Here is a 21451-nt window from a genome sequence, read left to right on the forward strand (position 1 = left end):
ATGGAATTCATTGAATTTCGAAGCAGTGGCAAAGATTAATGAATAAATAACAAACACTCGCTACTTTCAATGGATATATTAAATTTTGATAATTCAACAAATTTTGAAAAACTGAAGCAAAAAAAGGAACATCATAACACTATGCTTCTTGAAAAGTTACAGGCGTCATCATTCCGGATATGATGTTGGTGAGGAAAGCTCTATCAGAGGTTGTATTAAATCTTATCACAACAAAAGTGTCGATGGATCCAGATTAAAACATCATCCAGAGAGATTGATTCACTTCGAGAGGATCTGGTACAGTACCAAAAAACGAATTCTCAGAGCGTTAGGGTTCTCATGTTTTCTTGCAATTACGTGAAACAATATTTGAGAGCATATCGGTGGAATGTGAATATAATTGCTTTCATGCTTCACTACGAGTGAGTGCTTTTGAGCTGAGATATACTAAAGAGTGAGACTACCAATGTTTCTCATACACTTCGCCGGAAAATAATCGAAAAATCTCCTACCAAAATGTGGGCACACCTCGTTGAAGGTCGGAGGGTGAAATTTTGTTGAAATAACTTGTGAATATTATTGGACTATAAAATGAGGAAAATATTTAATATTATTATGAAAAATTAATGATGAGAGAAATGAAATAGGAGAAAGTCATCCATTTAGATAGGCAATTAATGCTAATTTTAATGAAAAGATGTGTATGAGTCATTATAATCCATAGCCGTTGAATATAGTTATTTTTGTTTTCTCCTGAGTTATTATGTAGTTTTCGTGGCCATGGAAATCTAGGAATAAGCATTCTTTTTCTCCGTATCCTCTGCTATGTTCATCTCTACTCCCTTATTACCTAGATTCTTTGCCTCCATTATAACTCCAGCATTCACTCACCCCTTAGCAGAGGGCCCCAAATAGCAGAGGTCGATTAAAATTCAAGGTTGCTTGGAGGTTAACAATTTTAAAAGCATTGATCTTAGTAAGTTTAAGAATTTGATTATGTTATATATGAACTATATTTATGTGTCATTCATCTAATCAGGCAGATATGAAGAAAGACCAAAGCCAGTTGAGTCATCAAAAATTTATTTCAAAAATATTATAATGAGTATTTGATAACTTCAATGACGTGATGATTCCTTCGAATTAAAGCAGTCGGCTCATGTGAAGCTGTGCGTTCAAAATTAGCAATTCTCACGTGAAAATGAAAATAAAATTATTCTTTTTGTTTTGCTCTCCGAAAATTATTTACTAATTTCAGTATTGAAACAATTTATTGGTTGCGGGTTTGGTTATCAAACAGTTGTGGGTGGTAATGTCGTGGAGAATTTTAAGAAAATTTTGAGGAAAGAGAAGACAAGATATCGAAGTGTAACGAGACTAATATTTGCCGCGGGAAAGAAGGCTAGATAGATTTAAATTAATGCATCTCAGTATCACATCAATTATGTTCAGAAGAGTCATGATTAAAATTAGAAATGCATTGAGGCTAATTGCTTCGCAGCGAACGAGCGCAAAAAACTCACGACTTGCATGTACAAACATTAGCTTTTAAAACGTTCCCTAAATAACATATCGTCTCGAATAAAATGCAATGCGAGAGCTGTGCTCCCCATTGATTTTTATTGGTCACTTTGCCGTCACTAATGGTTGAATAGTGCAGGGGCGGTTGCTGTGGGTGGCGCTTTTAAGTCAAGACTTAAGCGCGAATGTTCATCGATTTGTCACATTGGTACGCACGGGAGGAGCGGATCGTATACGGGGTTCCCCACTGCAGTCGCTCGTGTCCTAGAATTTCACGAGAGGATGGCCTGCTTTCACGGAGTTAATGGATGCCGCCGCCGCCGTACCAATGACGCATTCTTTGCGATTTCTGCATCCTCTCTCCTGCGCAGTCATTCCAATTTCGCTTCATTACTCCTGGCGTCCCGAACAGAGATGCAGCGGTTTGAGCTGACTCATTGTTTCAGGCCTCGGAGAAAATGTATACAAGGACGCTCAATGGAGCTGTGGAATAATCATAGACTGAGGTATACATTGAAACTTCTAACTTTGGCATTATTTTTTTATATAGATAATGTTAGTAATGAAAAACTGAGCCTTTCCACCACGTATGAACAAGCCTCAAATTTCAATTGAAGTAGATAATGTTAGAAATAATCAACTATGAATTTCACTAACCTAAGTAAGCGTGTCATCACAGGTCACATTGAATGGTAGTAATTAATCACAGCCCGTGTAGAATTTTACTTAGGTATTATATTATGTCATATGTCTCATAGTTCAATCCAACATCATATAATATACAAATTGTACTTTAACTTATTATTATTTACTCTTTCATGAAGATTTCACAAATATACATTCCACTTGCGACCATCTCTCTCCACTTTACGTAGTTAATCTAATTTCGCTTCTTTAATTATTTTCAGGCTTAATTTGGTGGAAGTCTAGCACATTTATGAACCAGGCAGGCCATTTTCCACCAAAATTATCGATTATTATCCGTTTCGATATAGTCACATAGCAGTATAACGTACTGTTTCCAAATATTTAGATACAGGACGCTAATACTAACTGTATCCAGAAGTAGTTAAACACTTTAGTATAAATCATACTGATTGCGGACGAGTTGATTTTGTGGAAGTCCATTGATAATAATAATAATAGTAATAATAATAAAACGTCTTTATTCGGGCGAGGTTGAGACTAAAAAGTCCCTTTTTCCACCTAAACCCTCGATAACGTCAATGCAAGCATATTAAAAAATGGTAGACAAACGTTTACAATACAAAGAATATACAATATACACTGTTTATAATAAAAATATAAACAACTATATGTGAAAATTTTGTGTAAAAAATATTTCTGTTTGTGGGAAAAACATGAGGATAAGGGTGTAATATCCTTCAGCGAAAAAACCCACTGCCGGAAAACGCCCACACAAGAAGGGGGGCGTGAAAAACCGGCGAAAACCTACTGATAGTAATAATTGAAACTACTATAGTAATTTTCCACACTTTTTTAATCTCATTCGACCGGTTTCTAAGCATTCTCAAGGAGACAGCTATTGAAAATGATGCGTAAGCATTGAAACCGGTCGCGTAATATTTAAAAAGTGTGTAAAATTACTACAGCCGTTTCAATTATTACTATGATTTCATATATTGTTGCCAGTCTGTTTTTTATGTTTACCTCACCAACCTTCATGAATAATTTTTAACACATAGCCTTCTCGTCACTCTTTACGGTAATCCACCAAATCAATGAAAATCTCTCATTTTGATGCTTTTTCCAGGACTGGACACTTCAAATCAAGTACGTCCAGGCGACAGACGCCGGGCTCTACGAGTGTCAAGTGTCTTCGCATCCTCCTACCTCCATCTTCATTGACCTTAGAGTTGTTGGTAAGTGCTGTTTCTCTTAAAACCATGTAATTTCTTAATGTTCAAGGAAATAGACTGAAGTATTGTGATGAACTACCTCGTTTTTCGAGTTCCACCTCGTCGGTTGCTGTAGTGATGACGACATTTTCGCCAGCACTACTGATTTTTTTCGGTCTTTTAATTACGATCTTCGATTTTATTCATCTTCGATCTGCATCTGTTTCGAAACCGGTAGTAAGTAAACATTTTAGTAGAATAATATCACTGGTTATGGATTGATGTGTCCCGCTTTTTTCATTCATCATATTTTCGCAAATCTTTGCAAACGATGGTGATAGAATAAGGAAAACCTTTGTTTTTTCAGCATAATGAACGTGCTAGAACCCGAAAATTGAATAAATTCGTCGTACAGCACACCACTCATATTTTTATTCTCGCAATTTAGCGATGTTTTGGTGGCATTTCTATAATAGAAGTTTTGATAGAATTGATTAATTTGTGTTATGAATTGATTTTTGAGAGCGTGAACGTCTGTTAGGTATTGTAAATAGCTGGTGATGGATGAGTCTTGGGTTCTACTCCCGAGTGAAGCACCTTCTCAGTTCGAGTAGGCCCAAGGATCTGGCCCATTTACCCTAATTTTGTGGTGCTCACACTGCTTAGTCTAAGGTGACCTCTACCGTCAATAATCTCTAATTTGCTATTATTACTGAATGATTGATCCATCGGCTCGTCGCGGGTTCAATTCCAGGGCGAAGCCTTTGTGCACGTCCAACAAATCGTCTCACACCACGAGGTGGCAGTGGGAAAGAAAGATACCCCCTACTGGGAATGTGTGAAAAAATTCCGCAGCTGTAGGTTACCCAATTGCGACATCTACTTTTACATAACTGGCGGCTATAATTATAGATCCCAAGGTTCCCACTCCCCAAAGTGAAAAAATTGTATCGCCAGTCTGCCGACTCCACTTGGAGGCATTATCATACTTCCTAAAAGTACTATCGAGCTCCTTTCATTTCATTCCAAAATTTATTTAAAATATGTCTTGACGTAAGTTTATTTAAAATTATTTAACCTAACCTTACCTAGTTTTTTTTTAAGTATACCGGGACTAGCTTCGGTGATAACTTATACGGGAGTCACCCGCAATGCACAATCGTGCGAAATATCCACAGAGAAAAAATCATTCGCCTTGACCGGGATTCGAACCCGGATCCCCTGTTTCCGGTCGAGTGCTTTAGCCAGTTAAGCTACCGAGGCGTCATTATTCCCTGTGTCCGAAAATATCTAGCTTAGAAAATATCTAAATATCTAGTAGCTTAACTGGACTTAACTCGACCGGAAATCGGGGGATCCGGGTTCGAATCCCGGTCAAGGCGAATGATTTTTTTCTCTGTGGATCTTTCGCACTAACCTTACCTCTTTACTACATATTTACCCATATTTGCCACTTCCTCGCGCATCAATGTTATCCGAAGGGAGGTAAAGTAATAGCTAGTTAATTAGCGAGGAAAAAATAATTTTGCTATTCTTGGCCACCAAAGTCAGCACCTGCACGCCACAAGAATTTATCGCGCAGTGTACGAGAGTGATCTACTTTTCTGAGAGCAATTTCCGGATCCTTTTTAAATTGGGAAACGCGAAGATCCGAATTAAAGGGATGACCTAGAGAAATATTTTAGACCCTGGTTGAAATTGTTCCCTTGCTTCGCCCGGCAGCACATAGACTCCACTGCGTTTCTCTGGGCCCAATTCCTCTTTGAATCCCTGCCAAGCGCTTGCTCGACGAGAATTCCCACGGTCATCCCATAAGATATCCTGCTACAACTGCTCGCAATGGCCCTCTGAGTTGGATTTCTTGGCTTAAAATTTTCGATGTGAATGAAATCCGTCGACATCGTCATTGCTCTTGTCTTAAAATCCTATTAAAACCCATGAATGTCCTTAGATCCTTGGAAAAGATGATAAAATGTCGCTACAATTTAACTGCTCTTCTTGCGCAGAACAAAACTTACGTCACTACGTTATTCTCGAATACATAATTGTACTTTATGGCCAAAACATTATGAAATTAAGCAGAAATATTATATTATGAGTACAGGCAGGTAGATTGTTATATGAATCTCAGAATTTCAAATTGAGGGATTCTAGCAAAAAATAAGCCTTACGCTTATTTAAGTCTTGAAAGTTACCCTTAACCTACGAATAAATGGGAAACACATCCATATTTATCCCTTAATGGATGATTTAAAAAAAATTTTGCAGCATTGTGAAGCATTGTGAATAATTAAAATTACTAGAAGTTTGGCGATTTCATAATAAAAATTTTGTTAGAGCTTGGTAGCAAGGCAAATACCAATTATTCTAATATATTTAAGGTACCTTAAGATTTGCAGGAATGCACCTTAGGTTCTCCAGCATCACATCTAATCCCATATAATTCAATATGTTTTTTTAACTCGGCGAGGTCAGAATATTTCAGTATCTAAATATAAAAATAGCAATAAGTATACAGAATTGGATGTATTATACCTAAGTTGTAATTTACAATACGAATAGATACGAGCTTCTTTTTACCCTTAATGCATAAAATTTTTATGAATATGAATTATGAGGTCCTTTTTTATTAAAAAAAAGCATGTATGCCGGCGTTTTGGAAATTTATTTTCCATTTTCTAGGCTTTTTGTCGTAACAAAATTTAGTTAGTTTTAGTTTTTTTAAACAAACTAAACAACCGAATAAAAATAATTAAAAATATTTTTAACATGAAAAATAAGTTTCCTAAACATCGACACACATATTTTTTACACAAAAGGGCCTAAGAAAGTATTCACCTTCATATTAACCAAAAAAATTTAAACAAGAGGTCAAGAACGAAGGAAATACAATATTATATATCCTTTAAAAAAATTGGATTTTAACAAATGAGGCATAAATTATGAGTCAAAAACTTACATTACTTTATTTTCATAACTATTCCTAATAGACCTTTCCTCTGACACTCTTGCCAATGGGGTTTCTAACGGGTAGTCTATACATAAATACTGTACAAAAACTGAGGGTTTTGAGTGTAATTGGAGGAGAACTGTGAATTCGCAGCTAATTTTTTGATACTTTTTGAAACATCTTTCTGCATTGTGAACAAAAACAAAGCTTCTTTATATTTGCACTTAAATATAAGTTTATGAATCTTCCTCTCTTCCGCTGCTGTGAATGTATTCTCCTCTTTTGATTGGCTGTAACCTGTATGAAATCTGAGAGATGATTACATCAGAAAATTACACTATGCTTTCGCTTTTATGACAATCCCACTTCATACATTCAAGATCACAGCTGAGTTCCATCTGCAGCGGTCGTTAAACCTTCTGGGTGATATAAATCGTGTATATTCATGGAGAAGGCTCAAAGTTATCAAATAAAGGATACATTCATCCTCTCATCAAATCCGCTCACCGGAGATCCGTAACACATTTGTCGATGTGTGACAGAGAACGGTTTTATTGGGAAGGAAGGGACCGACAGTTAGCTGTCAGTATCTGACGATATTTTTGCATAAAACTCATATTATTTTTTGTTAATTCCACAACTTTGGCTCCAAATAAAGTTACGGATCAGTAAAACATGATAATTCTACCTAAAGGATCTTACTTCAGCGTTTTCACTGTTATTTCATGGAAAAATATTACAAGTGATGCATAAAAATGATAGTGTAACCCATTTCATATTTCATAGTAAAACTATGGCTGCAGCTACAGCGTTTCATATGCCTGAAGGTATTTGTAAAAATTATTATTTTAAATGGTAAAATATTTGTGCTTTTTCATTCTGTATTAGGAGTGAAAATTTAATATTTTTCTCTGATCCTATTATGCTCTCTATTCGGAAAATTTGCCTCATTACTCTGTTACTCATCGTGCATTGTAAATGGTAGCTTGTACCAAAATATTTTGTTTAACTGACTGAATTTAGCCTTTTTTTTAATTGAAAATATATATTCAGATGATAATAGAGTGGAGTTAAATATACCTGGAAAAGACTCAAAAGATTGGAAGTTTAGTGTAATGACTTTAAGGTCAGAGTAGCATACTGCCATTCCAAAAAATATTCCAAGAGATTGAACTTACAGCTAGACCGGGAATCCTTCCAAGAACATTTGACTTTCCGGGCCTATGCCTTCATAAAACACCGTGCCAGCTAAAAATATGAATTCTCCTTGCAATTTATGGTAACTTAAGAAATTTTCTCCACCTTTCGTCGTGCTTCATGGACTATACAAATGTAGCATTCAGTCATCTTGAATTTGGGAGCATATTCCCTGTGAATCGAGAATTATTGCTTCCAAGTCGGTCAGCGTATTGATCTTGCGTGATGATAAAGATTAATTTCTTCCATTTGAATATTTTTATGAGAAATTATTTTATTAAAATAATATTTTTTTGTAAGGCTCATGTAATTTGAACACGTTCTAGAGACTGGCCTAACTTTCACTATTTTTAGAAGCAGCTTTAGATCCGAGGAAGCATTGTCGTTTTGTGTAAAGTGATAGCGGATGAGATTTTTGGCTGTTATATATTTTCTAAATGCAGTGTATATTTGCTTTTAAGATTTCATTGCCTTTTCAGCTTATTCTTCAATGCCGAATTTGTTTATTTAACTCTGTCGTATCGAAATTGGCGCGTAAAGGCTATTACAGCGTGGAAATCTGATGAACAATAACATAGGCCAATCACCAGCACCCATCACCTAGACGGGACTCGAAATCGAGACCTTCGGCTTCGTATGCGACGACTTTACACCGTCGTCTCCAAGGCTGGTGTTTTGAATAAACTAGTCTTTACAAGGATTAAAAATATTACAAATCGTCCAGTCGATTCTAAGATTACTTTACGATGAGATTACTGGTTAGTCGGATATGACCTTTTATCTCTCACAATAATTTTTCTATGCAGTTTTGAGAAAAAGTTGGAAACATTTTAAAATCCAAATAATACCATATTTTACTCACTAATTTCCCATTTTATAACTTAAGAACGGCAGGAGACGGCTTCGTAAAGTTCAAAATATACATGTTAAATTGGCATTTTGCTCAATTTTGGATGATAAAATATCAAAAAATATTTGATATTTTTTTACGGATAAATTTAATTGAAGAAATATCACATCCTCAAACAAAATAGTTGTAAGCCGGTTTCTACGGCTATGAGATAAATGATTTATACGCTGCAGCCCTATGAAATTTACAGCGCAAGTTAATTCGCATCACTGGAGTGTTGGGACTGTAATAATATCGATTGCTAAGAAAAATGGCCTTTTAAAGAGTACTGTAACTGAAAAGCCTACAGTAATAATTTTCAATTACTATATAGATAAAAATTGACCTTAGTTCTAGAAATAATTGTTAATATGCAAAGAACGGAACAGCACAGTAAGTGCAAGAATGAGGGAGACGATAAAAGTGCTGAGATCATTTCATTTACATTATTTTTTTCATCCAATAACAGGTGAAACTTCAAGTGGCCCAGTCTAGCTTGTTAGTCATAAATTCTCCCTATGAATATTCGCTGAAAGAGACGAGACTCACCACTTAACTGTTCCCGAAAGAGATTTAAATGTTTTTCGACCGTTCACTTCAGTTCGAATGGATTTTGAACTTTTGTCAAAATCCACATCATTTTGATCATTACCATTCCGGCGAAACTTAGTGCTCATGCCGTTGTCATCCATATTCAAAGCCCGAGAGCCCTGGTACGATCCTCGCTATTCCCTGGCTTAGGGCGGAAAGCCGTAACTTGAGCCGGTAAAGGGGAGGGAATGTCCATTAGGGAGAGAAATGGAAGGGGGAGCTTAATATTAGTATTCCCGCCACTCCCCGCCCTCCAATTGGCGTTACGGCGCGTTACCACGTCGTTGGCTCCGCTAATCATTAGTGCCTGCTGTCGTCAGGAATCGCCACTTCAAATCTAGGTCCTCTTTGTGATTTCGCCAATAACATTCAAGGACAGTGAGTTCACAAGTAATCTATTTTACGTTTGATGAAATGAATCTCAGAAGGGATTTAGATTGTAATTTTTTTATATCCTCACGTGAGGTTTGATAAATAATTTCGAAAATCCATAACTAATATAAGTGGATCAACTGTAGTATTCTTATAGAAACTAGCCGTTTTCTTTTATTTTTCCATCAAATTCAATGTAATAACTTTGAATTTACAAAATACTTCTCACTTAGGAAATGCTACGTGCTTGCATTTGGGAGAAGCTTATTATTTTTTCAGGGACGTAGTAAAGTAAAAAAGTAAAACGTTTCTCAAACGTTTGAAAAATTAATAAAATTTTTAAAAAATTATTTTAAATTTTTAAAAGTTAAATAAAAAATAAAATCAAGCTTGATGCGAATGACTGAGACGATATTATCATCAGTTGAATTTTTTAAAAGAGATTTGGCAGTTGCATGCATGTTTCCAAAATTTGAACTAGTTAATTTTTTTATTTCCTGATATATAAAATTAGATCTTTATAAATGGCAATGAAAATTTTCACTTCATTCATTAATTTTATACGCAACCGCCTCACGCAAATGTAAAGACAATAATTTTTTCTCGGGGGTCTGAGAAAACTGTTTTAATGACCACCCAAGCAGTCACAAAACATAATCATATCACTTGCGTGGCTCAGAGACAATGCCTGACAATTTCAACGGCTTAATCCGCTGGCAATGTGCTGCCAAAATCGACGCAGCGCCAGCATACATGGACTAATTCACGGAATACCGATAAAATTATTGCTTCCAATTAGGAGAACCGCAATTTCGGCAGGCCCGTAATTCACTGCTGTTTCGAATTTAGCCAAGCGTCCGTAATTGTAATTCTCATTAGGCAAGGCAAACATGTCCTTGGTGGGTCAAGGGTCAAATCTAAAGGAATGTTCCGAGTTCCGCAAATGTCAAGTCTCGTGCTATCAAATGCATGACATTCTTCCTTTAATGTAATCAAAACTGGACATCCTTATCCAAGAAGAAAAGGTCTGCAGATATTTTAATGGATTGAATTTTTAATTCTTAGAGGCACCTCACATTTTTGTTTCTCTCTACGTTATGTTGCTCTAACCTCTTTCATTTGCCTTCTTTTACCATTGAGTTAAGATGAGAATTTGGTAAAAATTGTTGAATAGTGTATATACACAGTAAGGAATGTAAGATTTGTAATGTCCTCAAACATTTTTTTATTAACCTCTCCCAATTCCTGTTGGAATTCTGTGGCATTTGCAAATCGAGTGGCAGCTACGTTGTGCGAGCGAAATGAAAGCATTTTTTAGGTAGATACTACAAATTGGAACCCTTAAATGCGCATATCATATGCCTGGCCAGACCTAACTCTAGAAAAATTTTAATAATTATTTAGAGTAGCTGATATATTTATATTGTATTTTCGATATTACCAAACCATTATTATTATAAAATTTGCGGAGAAAATACTGTTTTCCTCGGCCTGGATTCATGTCAGGTGCAATCGGTAAAAAATCTTATTAGTGCATATACACAGTTAAGAACAAGAAATTGATAGTTTCCTCAAATTCATGCCGGAATTTTGTGGCATTAATCGAATAACACGAATACGAGAGTTTCTTTTACTTGAAATAGTCTTGGAAAATGATTTTCCCTGATTTTATTTTCACACTCCGATTATATGTTGGCTAAGTATGGCTAGTACTCGATTTTTTTCTTAATAAATATTGTAAACCCGGCCTTAATAAATAAACCCGGCTTTTAGTTGCATCATTAACGATTCCATATCTCCATCTTTTCTTCATGCCAAAATTTGGAAAGGATATTACAACTGGAGGTAAATTATTCCATTTCAATCAAGCAATATTTAGTGTTTTTGAGAAGGCTGTTGTGGCTTTAATCAAATCAAAAACTGATAGTACTTAAAAGGAGTTTCACATAAAAGATTCGAATTACATCATTTGTTCCTGTATTGGTACAGTGTTACGAGGATAGGTTCGATTAAAATAATTCGATTGCTTGATAATTTACTTTCTAAAGAGGGATTCTATGATCTTATTTGTAACAGAAATGGGCTTACAAAGAGGCTACTGCTAAAGATAAAAATGAGGTTTCTTCTGCTCCCTGGAAAAAAATATATGAATCTGGTTTCCATTACGTGGAAATACGCCTATAAAACTTTTAGCTCGGCATTCAATCAATTCAATGTGGACTCCATTAAGCTGGGGAATGATCTCTCAATTCTTAAAACCAGTTCGTGCATAACTTTATCGATTCCCAGCTCGATCTATTGCCGAACCTTTTTCACTAAAAATAGAATTAAAGAGCCCCTTTACCTCCTTTAATGCAACAGCGTGAAATTTCGTAGATCAACATACTCGTCAAGGATGAGATGATTAATATAAAAATGTTTCTAAGGAAGGCAAAGCCTGGGACTTGTCCTCCTTTTGAAGATGATAATTTGAAAGCCTCGATCATCAGAAACCCTCGTATTGAAATGGAATCGTACTTTGTCATGCTGTGGTACACTATTCTTTTTTTTTCGAATAGAAATCCTAGGAAAATTTCATCAAAATGCACTCTCTTCCCTAATAATTTGAAAGGCACATCTCACAAGATTACTCCTTAATTTTTCACATTCATGTTTTTTCTAGTGTTTTTTTTTTTCTAAAATTCTAAATATGGAAAGGTTCTTCTGTTCTCATCTTTCTTTGTAACTTGATTTATAAAAATCATCAGCCACATAAAATTTTATTTCCTGAAATTCAATCAAATCATTCTTAAGCCCCAGTATTACTCATGATAGAAAACTTCTAGGGCCGGAATCTTGGTCAAAATAGGAAATTAGAAAATAGACAGGAATAAAAATTGAAGAGTGCATTGTTTTTGCACCAGTGAGGTGATTCTTTTATAAAATGTGGCTCCACAAAAATTGTACGTCAAGTTGAATTTCTTCCATATTCAAATATGTTATCATAGGTATGGTTCAAAATGAGGAGGAATGGACTACGAAAACCTTTATAATCAAAATGGGATCTTTATTCGAATTACAGTATCTGTTTTAACACTTTGAGTGCTCATGAAGTAATATTACGTTCTCGCAAAACTTCGTAGGACTTCCTAATATTACGTCTGTTTGAATTTGATCGTATTTTATGTTGTCACTGTAATATATTCCTAGCATAATATTCCTAGAGAATAATTAAGAGCCAGCGTGTCCACCAATGAGAGTAAATTGATCATTGGGATCGAAATTCAATATTATTCCGAAATTTCAGAAGCAATGGTATAGAATATCAGCAACATGAGGCCTGCTAAATGAGATCAATATTTCTCCTTTGAATTTTTTATAAGAATTAGCCACCACTTTGTGAATCGAATGCACTATATGCCGAATTTTCTAAAAGGATTATCTTAAATTAATGAAAAAGGAAAGAAAAATGAAAACTAAGGTGGTACTATAATCTATCAGTATTTTTAATTTTCATTATTATAATTTAGATAAAAAATTCAATTCGTTACTTCAGTTCATTTGAACTCCCACGTCTTTGCTGCTACGAGAGTCTTGTAGTGACAAAACCAAACATTTTAATGTTAACTCAAAGTGGCTCAAGTTAGAACCGAGTCCTCGATCGTTTGAGCTTAGCGCATTCTTCTGATTTTCCCCCACCAATGTCCGTGGAGCCATTTGCGTCTGAGTTGTTGAACTCCCTATCACGCATTTTATGCTATATTAAAATCATCTTAAATTTGTAAAAATGTTAAGTAAAACGTAGCAAATCAGGTGGTATCTATCAGTATTTATGAGTAATATATTGGTATTTTCTTCTCTTACCATTATAATTTAGATTAAATTCAATTCATTACTCCACGTCTTTGTTACCTTAGTGTTGAAGAAAGCAAAGACAACGAATTTAAAATAATGTTGACTCAAATTGGCTCAAGTTAGAACCGAGACCTTTGGCGTTTGAGCTTGGCCTATTTACTTATGATTTTTCCACCACGAGCCTTTGGAGCCATTTGCGTTCAGTTATTGAACTACCCATCATGAATTTTATGCCGTATTATAAATCATCTTAAATTAATGAACTTGTAGTGTAAAACCTAGACACATAGGAAGTATTAAACTCTATTAGTAATTTTATCTCTTATAGTTATAATAAAAAATAAATTCAATTCATTACTCCACGTCTTTGTTACCAGGGTCTTGAAGAAAGCAAAGACAACGCATTTAAAATAATGTCGACTCAAAGTGGCTCAAGCTAGAACCGAGACCTTGAGCGTTTGCGCTTGGCACATTCACTTATGATTGTCCCCCGCCATTCTAATGCCTTAGGAGCCATTTGTGTCTGAGATGTTGAACTGCCCTTCCCCACGGGGCTCGCTAAGGCTGCGGCCAGCGATGGGGAGGAGGCCAGAGCGGTTAGCGATACGGTGAAGGGTTGCGGGACCCACTCGGGCACAAGCTCTTGGGGGTGAAAGTCTGAGGAAGTTCTCAACGGGGGCACGACCGCCCCCAGGGGGCGATTTGAGAATTTGCGGGGGTGTTTTGGCTTATCGCTGTTGTTTTGGGCGGTGTGGCTCCCTCCAGCCGGGACCCAGTCTGGAACATCCGGATGAGGGATCGTAAGGAGCCGGCCCCTACCAACCCTTCTCCTACTCATATTTGCATTGCTTGCTAATTAAAGCGTAATGAAGCGTGTTGGCAAACATTTGCTTGAGCACAATGTATGAGTTTGGCTCCACATTTTCCCGCATTCACCTGCGTAGGAAGCATACGAAAAGTGTTTTTTTTAAGAGGCGGCCGACTGATCTTTGCATCCCAGACAAAACTCCTAGTTAGACAAAACTCCGGCCCTAGTTTTAGCACTACTAGTGCTAAAATTATAAGTGCCAAGTGCTAGTGCTTTACATCCAATCCCTTACTCCAGAGCTGGGCATTTTTGCCAAATTTAGAAATTTTTAATAATTTTATACTGCAATATATAGAAAGTTCTATTTAGTGCATGTTTTATGCGCTAACTTTTCTAACAAACAAGTTTAGGTGTTTTCAGGGTTATCAAAAAAGAATGAGGTTTTTTCAGATAAATAGTAAACTTCAGGCCTTAGTCTCTCGACAAAAGAGAATCCTGGCGTCAACAGTAGCCCACTTTAAACTAAAGGCACTGAGGGGACAACTTATTAACGGATTGCACTCAAGGCACTCAAACAGCGAGTCTCTGGAAAATCTATGCCACCTGTCCTGTGTTTAGCTAGTGTATCTGATGTTCTGTACCCAAGTATAGTCCCAGATTCCATGGAAAAAATGCATGTGTCTGAAATGAAAAAATGATAAAATCATCATATGTGTTTTGTGACGTAACCAGAAATGTCGTTCGGGGTGGGGGTCCAAAACTAGGCAGAAACATTTTTGAAAAACAGGGTACTAAGGAGAGGGTTTGAAACTAATTTTAACACGTTTCATAATGAAGAATGAAAATGAAAAAACTTTGTGCTTTCACAAGAACCTTTAGTCACACATTAACACGACGATGGTTTCAACGTAGGACGTCATCACTAGGATGACGATGATGACGTCTTACGTTGAAACCATCGTCGTGTTAATATGTTAATAAATATTTCATGTGAAAGCACAAAGTTTCTTCTTTTTCATTCTTCATAATGAATCGCTTTCACAAAGTTACGCCACAAACCATCAACATTCCATAATCGAAAAAAATTCATTTTTCAAAGAAATCATTTATAAATTCATAATTTTTCAAAATCTTGTTTCTTTTACAATAAGGCACAGAAATTGTGATTTTATATTTCGGGTAAGATGGGGTCCGGACTCACCCATCATCGCATGGCCACTATTTGTAATCATGTGCATTCCATTCCATAAATTATTCCATTTCAATCAAGCAATCTTTAGTGTTTTTAAGAAGGCTGTTGTGGCCTTAATCAAATCAGAAACTGTAAGTACTTAAAAGGAATCTTTATTCGAATTACAGTATCTGTTTTAACACTTTGAGTGCTCATGAAGTAATATTACGCTATTGCGAAACTTTGTAGGACTTCCTAATATTACGTCTGTTTGAATTGGATCGTCTTTTATGTTGCCACTGTAATATATTCCTAGCATAATATTCCTAGATAATAATTAAGAGCCAGCGAGTCCACCAATGAGAAGAAATTGATCATGGGGATCGAAATTCGATATTATTCCGAAATTTCAGAATCAATCATGGTAATAGAATATCAGCAACATGAGGCAGCATTTCATAATCGAAAAAAATCATTTTTCAAAGAAATCATTCATTAATTCATGATCTTTCAATGTCTTGTTTCTTTTACAACTAAGCACAGATATTGTGTTTTTATATTTCGGGGAAGATGGGGTCCGGACTCCCCGCATCATCGCATGGCCACTATTTGTAATCATGTGCATTCTTTTTTCCCACCATCAACCCATTTCCTCCGGGCAGAGGCGCGCGCGGACATCTTGGGCCCGTCCGAGAAGTACCTCAAGAGCGGCAGCATGCTCCGCCTGTCTTGCGTCCTGCGGCAGAGCACGGAGCCACCTGTGTTCGTGTTCTGGTACCACAACAACCGCATGATCAACTACGACCGGGACCGCGGAGTGAACGTGACTTCGCCGGTGGTGGGCAACGACGTGGCGGGTGCCGAGGCGGGAGGCAGCGGATCGGACGGCAGCGAGGTGGCGGCAGAGGGAGGCGCGGCTTCGGCGACGGCCGCACTCGGCCCGGACGAGGAGCACGCCAGCACGCTGGTGATCGCGGCCGCGCAGAAGGCACACTCGGGAAACTACTCGTGCGTGCCGAACAATGCCCAGCCCGCGTCCACCTACGTTCACATCCTCAACGGTGAGTCTAACTCCGCAAACCACAGTGAAATAAAACAAAACACATCTAAAGAGGACTTTAGAACTTAATTGCTTAATCGGTCGTACTTTTTCTAATAACCAATTGAGAAGTAACGCCTTGAAATTTTACAGGATATATAGAGAAGACCCTTATCCAAGTTTAGTTTCATGTCAAGTATAATAATTTTTCCCGAGCAAAAAACTAAGGAAAAATTTACATATTTGAAACACAGATAATAGTTAATACATACCAGCGACGCAGCGAGGGGGGTTTTGGGGGATAAACCCCCCCAGAACTCAGAGATACTTTGAAATTAAATCTATTTTACTAAATTGGATAAATAATACTTATATAATAGTGTAAGGATTAATAAAGTATCCCTCTGAAAGCCATAAAACTCACCATTTTGAACCATTTATCTTTGAAATTTTCTGGGGGGGGGGCACCCGCCCCTCCCGTATTCCATACCCCCAGTATTAGTTGCTCCTAAACCCGCCCCCCTTGGCTTAATTCTTAGCTGCACGCCTGACACATACAATAGTTACTTTCAATCACATCATTCCTCCAACTTTGTCTCTGGCTTCCAACGCCTCTTTTTCTAAATCGGTCGTACTTGAAGGTAATATACTTGCGTCAAATTTTTATTTTTGGACAAAGGTCTTCCCTACCGCTAAGAAATGATAAAGCAAGAGAGATATTTTTCCAAAAAGAATACTGTCGCCGTTTCTTTTTAACGTGTACGCTAAAGAGATGGCAAAAGGGGAGTGGGATGAAAAGGAAAGGTAAAAGAGACAGTTTTCTTTCTGAAAAATATCTCTTACTAGAAGAGTACCTGAAATTGCTCGAGAAGCCCTGTCGATTTCTGTAACAATAAAGTCTGTTCATTGTCTGTCAGTTGGCTGTTCGTTCCCTGTTCCCTGACCAAGAGAGAACAGGCAGGCGACTGTTCGTAGAATGTAAATTGGAACGCCTTGTCTGTTCCTTGTCTGTGAGAAAAGGGTTACTTGTCTGTTCCCTCCCTGTTAAGAAAGCGGCATTCTCTGTTCCTTACCTGTTGGACTACAGACAATGAACAGGCAGGGGACTGTGCGCTGTCAGTTCATTGCCTGTTTTCTTAGGTTGTTTGTTCCCTGTTCCTTGACCAAGAGAGAACAGGCAGGCGACTGTTCGTAGAATGTAAATTGGAACGCCTTGTCTGTTCCTTGTCTGTGACAATGTGGGAAGATGGTTATTTGTCTGTTCTCTCCCTATGCGCATACTTTGTTCCTTAACTGTTCGCTGTTGCTAAGTTGGACATAATAGACAAGAGATAATTTATGTTAAAATAGAATTAAAAGTTGAAATTCATTTGAATGATTGTAAGAAAAACTTTTATTGAGCTTTTCCACATATTCCATTAGTTATAAAAATCTTGAATAGTTGCAGAAAAGCAAGCTTTGTCACCATTAACAGAACAACCACTACATCAACAAATATTTCACATGGCTTCATCAAAGAAATATGTACTTCCTTAAATTAATACAACTCGGATTCTGCACTATGTCAATATTATACGTGTGATTTTAAGAGAGAAACACGCCTTTAAAGAGTATTTATGAACACGATGATTTCACTTCTCACAAACAAACCTACAAGAAAGCCAGTCCTCTGACAATGTTTGTTGGTTCTTATTGGCGACGTAACGCACATACGCATAATACAAATACAATAAAATCTCAGTACTTGCTCAAAAACTTAAGAGACACAATAAATTATTAAATAACCACACTCAAGAACAAATATCACTTCACGACTTTCACTATCACTGAATGGATGCACGAATTACTTAATTCGTCACTGCGGGCATTTAGCACAGGTTAAATAATAATCAAATAAATAACTGTTTTCTCCGCAACCAACAACTTCACCACAACACAGTCGACCATGTGCTCGTAAACTGTCCGGATAACGGTATCGGTTATTGGCGTCATTGTTTGCGTTTGCTATCTTCTATAGGTAGGTAGCAGCACCACACTATCTTTCCGTCCTTGTTGAGAACCTGTTCACTAGCTGTTCACTGTTTTCTGTTCGTACCCTGTACCGTGAAACGGACTATGAACCGGCCCCTGCCTGTTGACTGTCCGTTCACTGTTGTCTGTTCGTTCACTGTTGCCTGTTCGTTCCCAGTCCGCTGAATTCACAGAGTACATACTCTTTGGCTGAAACATACGGCCCCTGCCTGTAATTGGCAAAGTAAAGTATTTAACGTGCGTAAGCCGAGCAGATAGCTAATATAATTTGCGTGCTCACTTCAATAACCGTCATCCGTGGTTGATGGTAATCGTGATAATGAATTCAACCGTATATAATTACTGTTTAAGTAGATGATGATGTTTTCTTTGGATTCAATCAAACTTCCTTGTGCTCAATTAAATTTGAATTAATCCAAATTGTTGTCCAAATTCCGAAACTTAATACAATTGTTCGTACGTTGTTCATAATCTGTTCACAAAATCTCCAAAAGGTTCCAAACTGACAGCGAACAGGCATTATTTTTACGTAAATCGATAGGGTGTTTAGTGTTTGTTCACTGTTGTCTGTTCATTCCCTGTTCGGTGAAACATACTACCAACCGGCCCCTGCCTGTTAAAAGCTTGTTCACTATTGTTCCCGAAATGCTTGTTGCCTGCCTGTTAAGGAACAAGCTGCAAACAGAGTACAAACTGTTGGTAGGCTGTTCGTAAGTTGTTCCTACTTGTCAGTGACCCGAGATTGTTCGTTGGCTGTTTATACTCTGTTCACTAATCTCCAACAGGCTATTAACAGACTTCAAACGGACAGCGAACAGGCATTGTTGTTTCAGAAATCGACAGGGGAGTACATACTCTTTGGCTGAAACATACGGCCCCTGCCTGTAATTGGCGAAGTAAAGTATTTAACGTGCGTAAGCCGAGCAGATAGCTAATATAATTTGCGTGCTCACTTCAACCGTCATCCGTGGTTGATGGTAATCGTGATAATGAATTCAACCGTATATAATTACTGTTTAAGTAGATGATATTTTCTTTGGATTCAATCAAACTTCCTTGTACTCAATTAAATTTGGATTAATCCAAATTGTTGTCCAAATTCCGAAACTTAAAACAATTGTTCGTACGTTGTTCATAATCTGTTCTCAAAATCTCCAAAAGGTTCCAAACTGACAGCGAACAGGCATCATTTTTACGTAAACCGATAGGGTGTTTAGTGTTTGTTCACTGTTGTCTGTTCATTCCCTGTTCGGTGAAACATACTACCAACCAGCCCCTGCCTGTTAAAAGCTTGTTCACTATTGTTCCCGAAATGCTTGTTGCCTGCCTGTTAAGGAACAAGCTGCAAACAGAGTACAAACTGTTAGTAGGCTGTTCGTAAGTTGTTCCTACTTGTGAGTGACCCGAGATTGTTCGTTGGCTGTTTATACTCTGTTCACTAATCTCCAACAGGCTATCAACAGACTTCAAACGGACAACGAACAGGCATTGTTGTTTCAGAAATCGACAGGGAGAGTAGTAGCCATAGAAGAGGGAAACTTGGAACTTGAAATTAATGACCATACAGCAGGATTGTCTTTTGTGATCGGCACTTTATCTTGAACTGGTGATAATTTTATTATATGGTAAAAAAGTTTTAATCCTCAATGATCCTTACATTCTATACATTTATCATGAAAAAAAACAGAAAAAGAGAGAAGATAGGGTACATAAAAGCTTCGAATCATTTGACCAGCTCTTAATGATAGATGATTTTATATTCAAAGTTCATGGTGAAAGAGCATTTTTGCCAAAAACGGTTTCATTTTAAGCCAATTTTTCAATCCTATTTCAGCTTGGAATGTCCGTACACCATGAACTGCAATAACACACTGTCTTTTTCAGACTGCTCAAAGAATGTTTGCCGTATTCAAAAACTGTATGCGGTTGTATGCGGTTACGACATGCTTTTTACTATTTTTGGTTCTGGGCAATATATGTTATCTCTTTGAGCGTGACAAGAGGTTTGCCTACGCGGCAGGATGTCCAACCGCAGAAGTTGTGTGACGAAACAAACTCTAAAGAGAAAACGACTCGACGCAGAGGACACGTCGGACGCAACAGAAAGTAGCATTACGGGATTCAATAGCATTAGATGAGATGCACATACTTACTAACTTTGGTCGCAATTCATGCGGTTGCGTGAAAACGCATTGTGGATAGACAAACAGGCATCCTCTTTCATATTTATAGATTTTATCGTTTCTTTGCCGTATAGTTGACTCGTGTACCAAAAATAAAAATTCATTACCACCAAGTTTGACCAAGTAAGCAATTAATTGCTTAAGTAAAAGAAACGTTGGAAGCCAGAGAAAAAGTTGGGAGAATAATGTGATTGGCAGTAGAAGCGTGGCTATTATCTGTCTCAAATATGAAAATTTTTATTTGTATTTTACTCGGGAAAAATTATCACACTTGACATGAAGCTTAACGTGGACAGGGGTCTACTTTATATATTCTGTAATATTTCAAAGCAATAGCGTTAGTTTCAAAATTGTAATTAGTTAGATAAAGTAAAAATATGAACAGTCGAGAGGTCTAATAAGTACATTCCTAGATCAGTCATTTGTGCTGTTACAACTTTTTTAACAAAAATTTCATTATATTGGCTCCCATAAAGTACGCCTATTGCCACTAAGCAAAACACGAAGCAAATTTATAATATATACAAAGTATACTCAATTTTATCACCCAAGCAGACAGCTAATATGGAATAATTGGTTTCTTGGGTGAATTTTTCTCTGCAGCTGGTTATTTAATGGTTCATTATCTTACTAAAATGAGGCCAAATTGATTTATTCGGGTATTACTTGGTGAAAATGCTCCGTATTCATGATGAATGAAAGAACTTTGTTTCCTCCAAAAACCATTATTTTTGGCTGTATAATACGTTTCAACATTGCATGGAATAATCACCCGGAGATAATTCTGGCTTTCATTAATATAATCGTTGTCCATTAAATTACTGTTTTGGCTTCAAATGGGCATGCGCTTGGGACCAAATTGCTTTGAAAGGGAGTAATCGATAGCTGATATCATTAGCACTATGGGCAACCAATTTTAATCTAGCCCAGTCTCTTTTTGTTTGTAAGATTGGAACCATATAAACACGCTATTTATCAACTACTTAATCAAGCACTCATAATATCT

The 21451-nt window shown here is 37.0% G+C and overlaps 1 protein-coding gene across 2 annotated transcripts in view; it reads left to right on the forward strand.

The window, feature by feature from the left end:
* The window catches only part of LOC124165419, a 261201-nt gene that overhangs the window by 234026 nt on the left and 5724 nt on the right, over positions 1-21451 (forward strand). For both annotated transcript variants that reach the window (XM_046542825.1, XM_046542826.1), the window contains exons 5-6: positions 3296-3404; positions 15855-16253. In XM_046542825.1, the coding sequence (XP_046398781.1) occupies positions 3296-3404; positions 15855-16253 (508 nt within the window). The remainder of the gene's footprint in view (positions 1-3295; positions 3405-15854; positions 16254-21451) is intronic.

Source organism: Ischnura elegans, chromosome 9 (assembly GCF_921293095.1).
Source record: "Ischnura elegans chromosome 9, ioIscEleg1.1, whole genome shotgun sequence".
Taxonomy (NCBI): domain Eukaryota; kingdom Metazoa; phylum Arthropoda; class Insecta; order Odonata; family Coenagrionidae; genus Ischnura; species Ischnura elegans.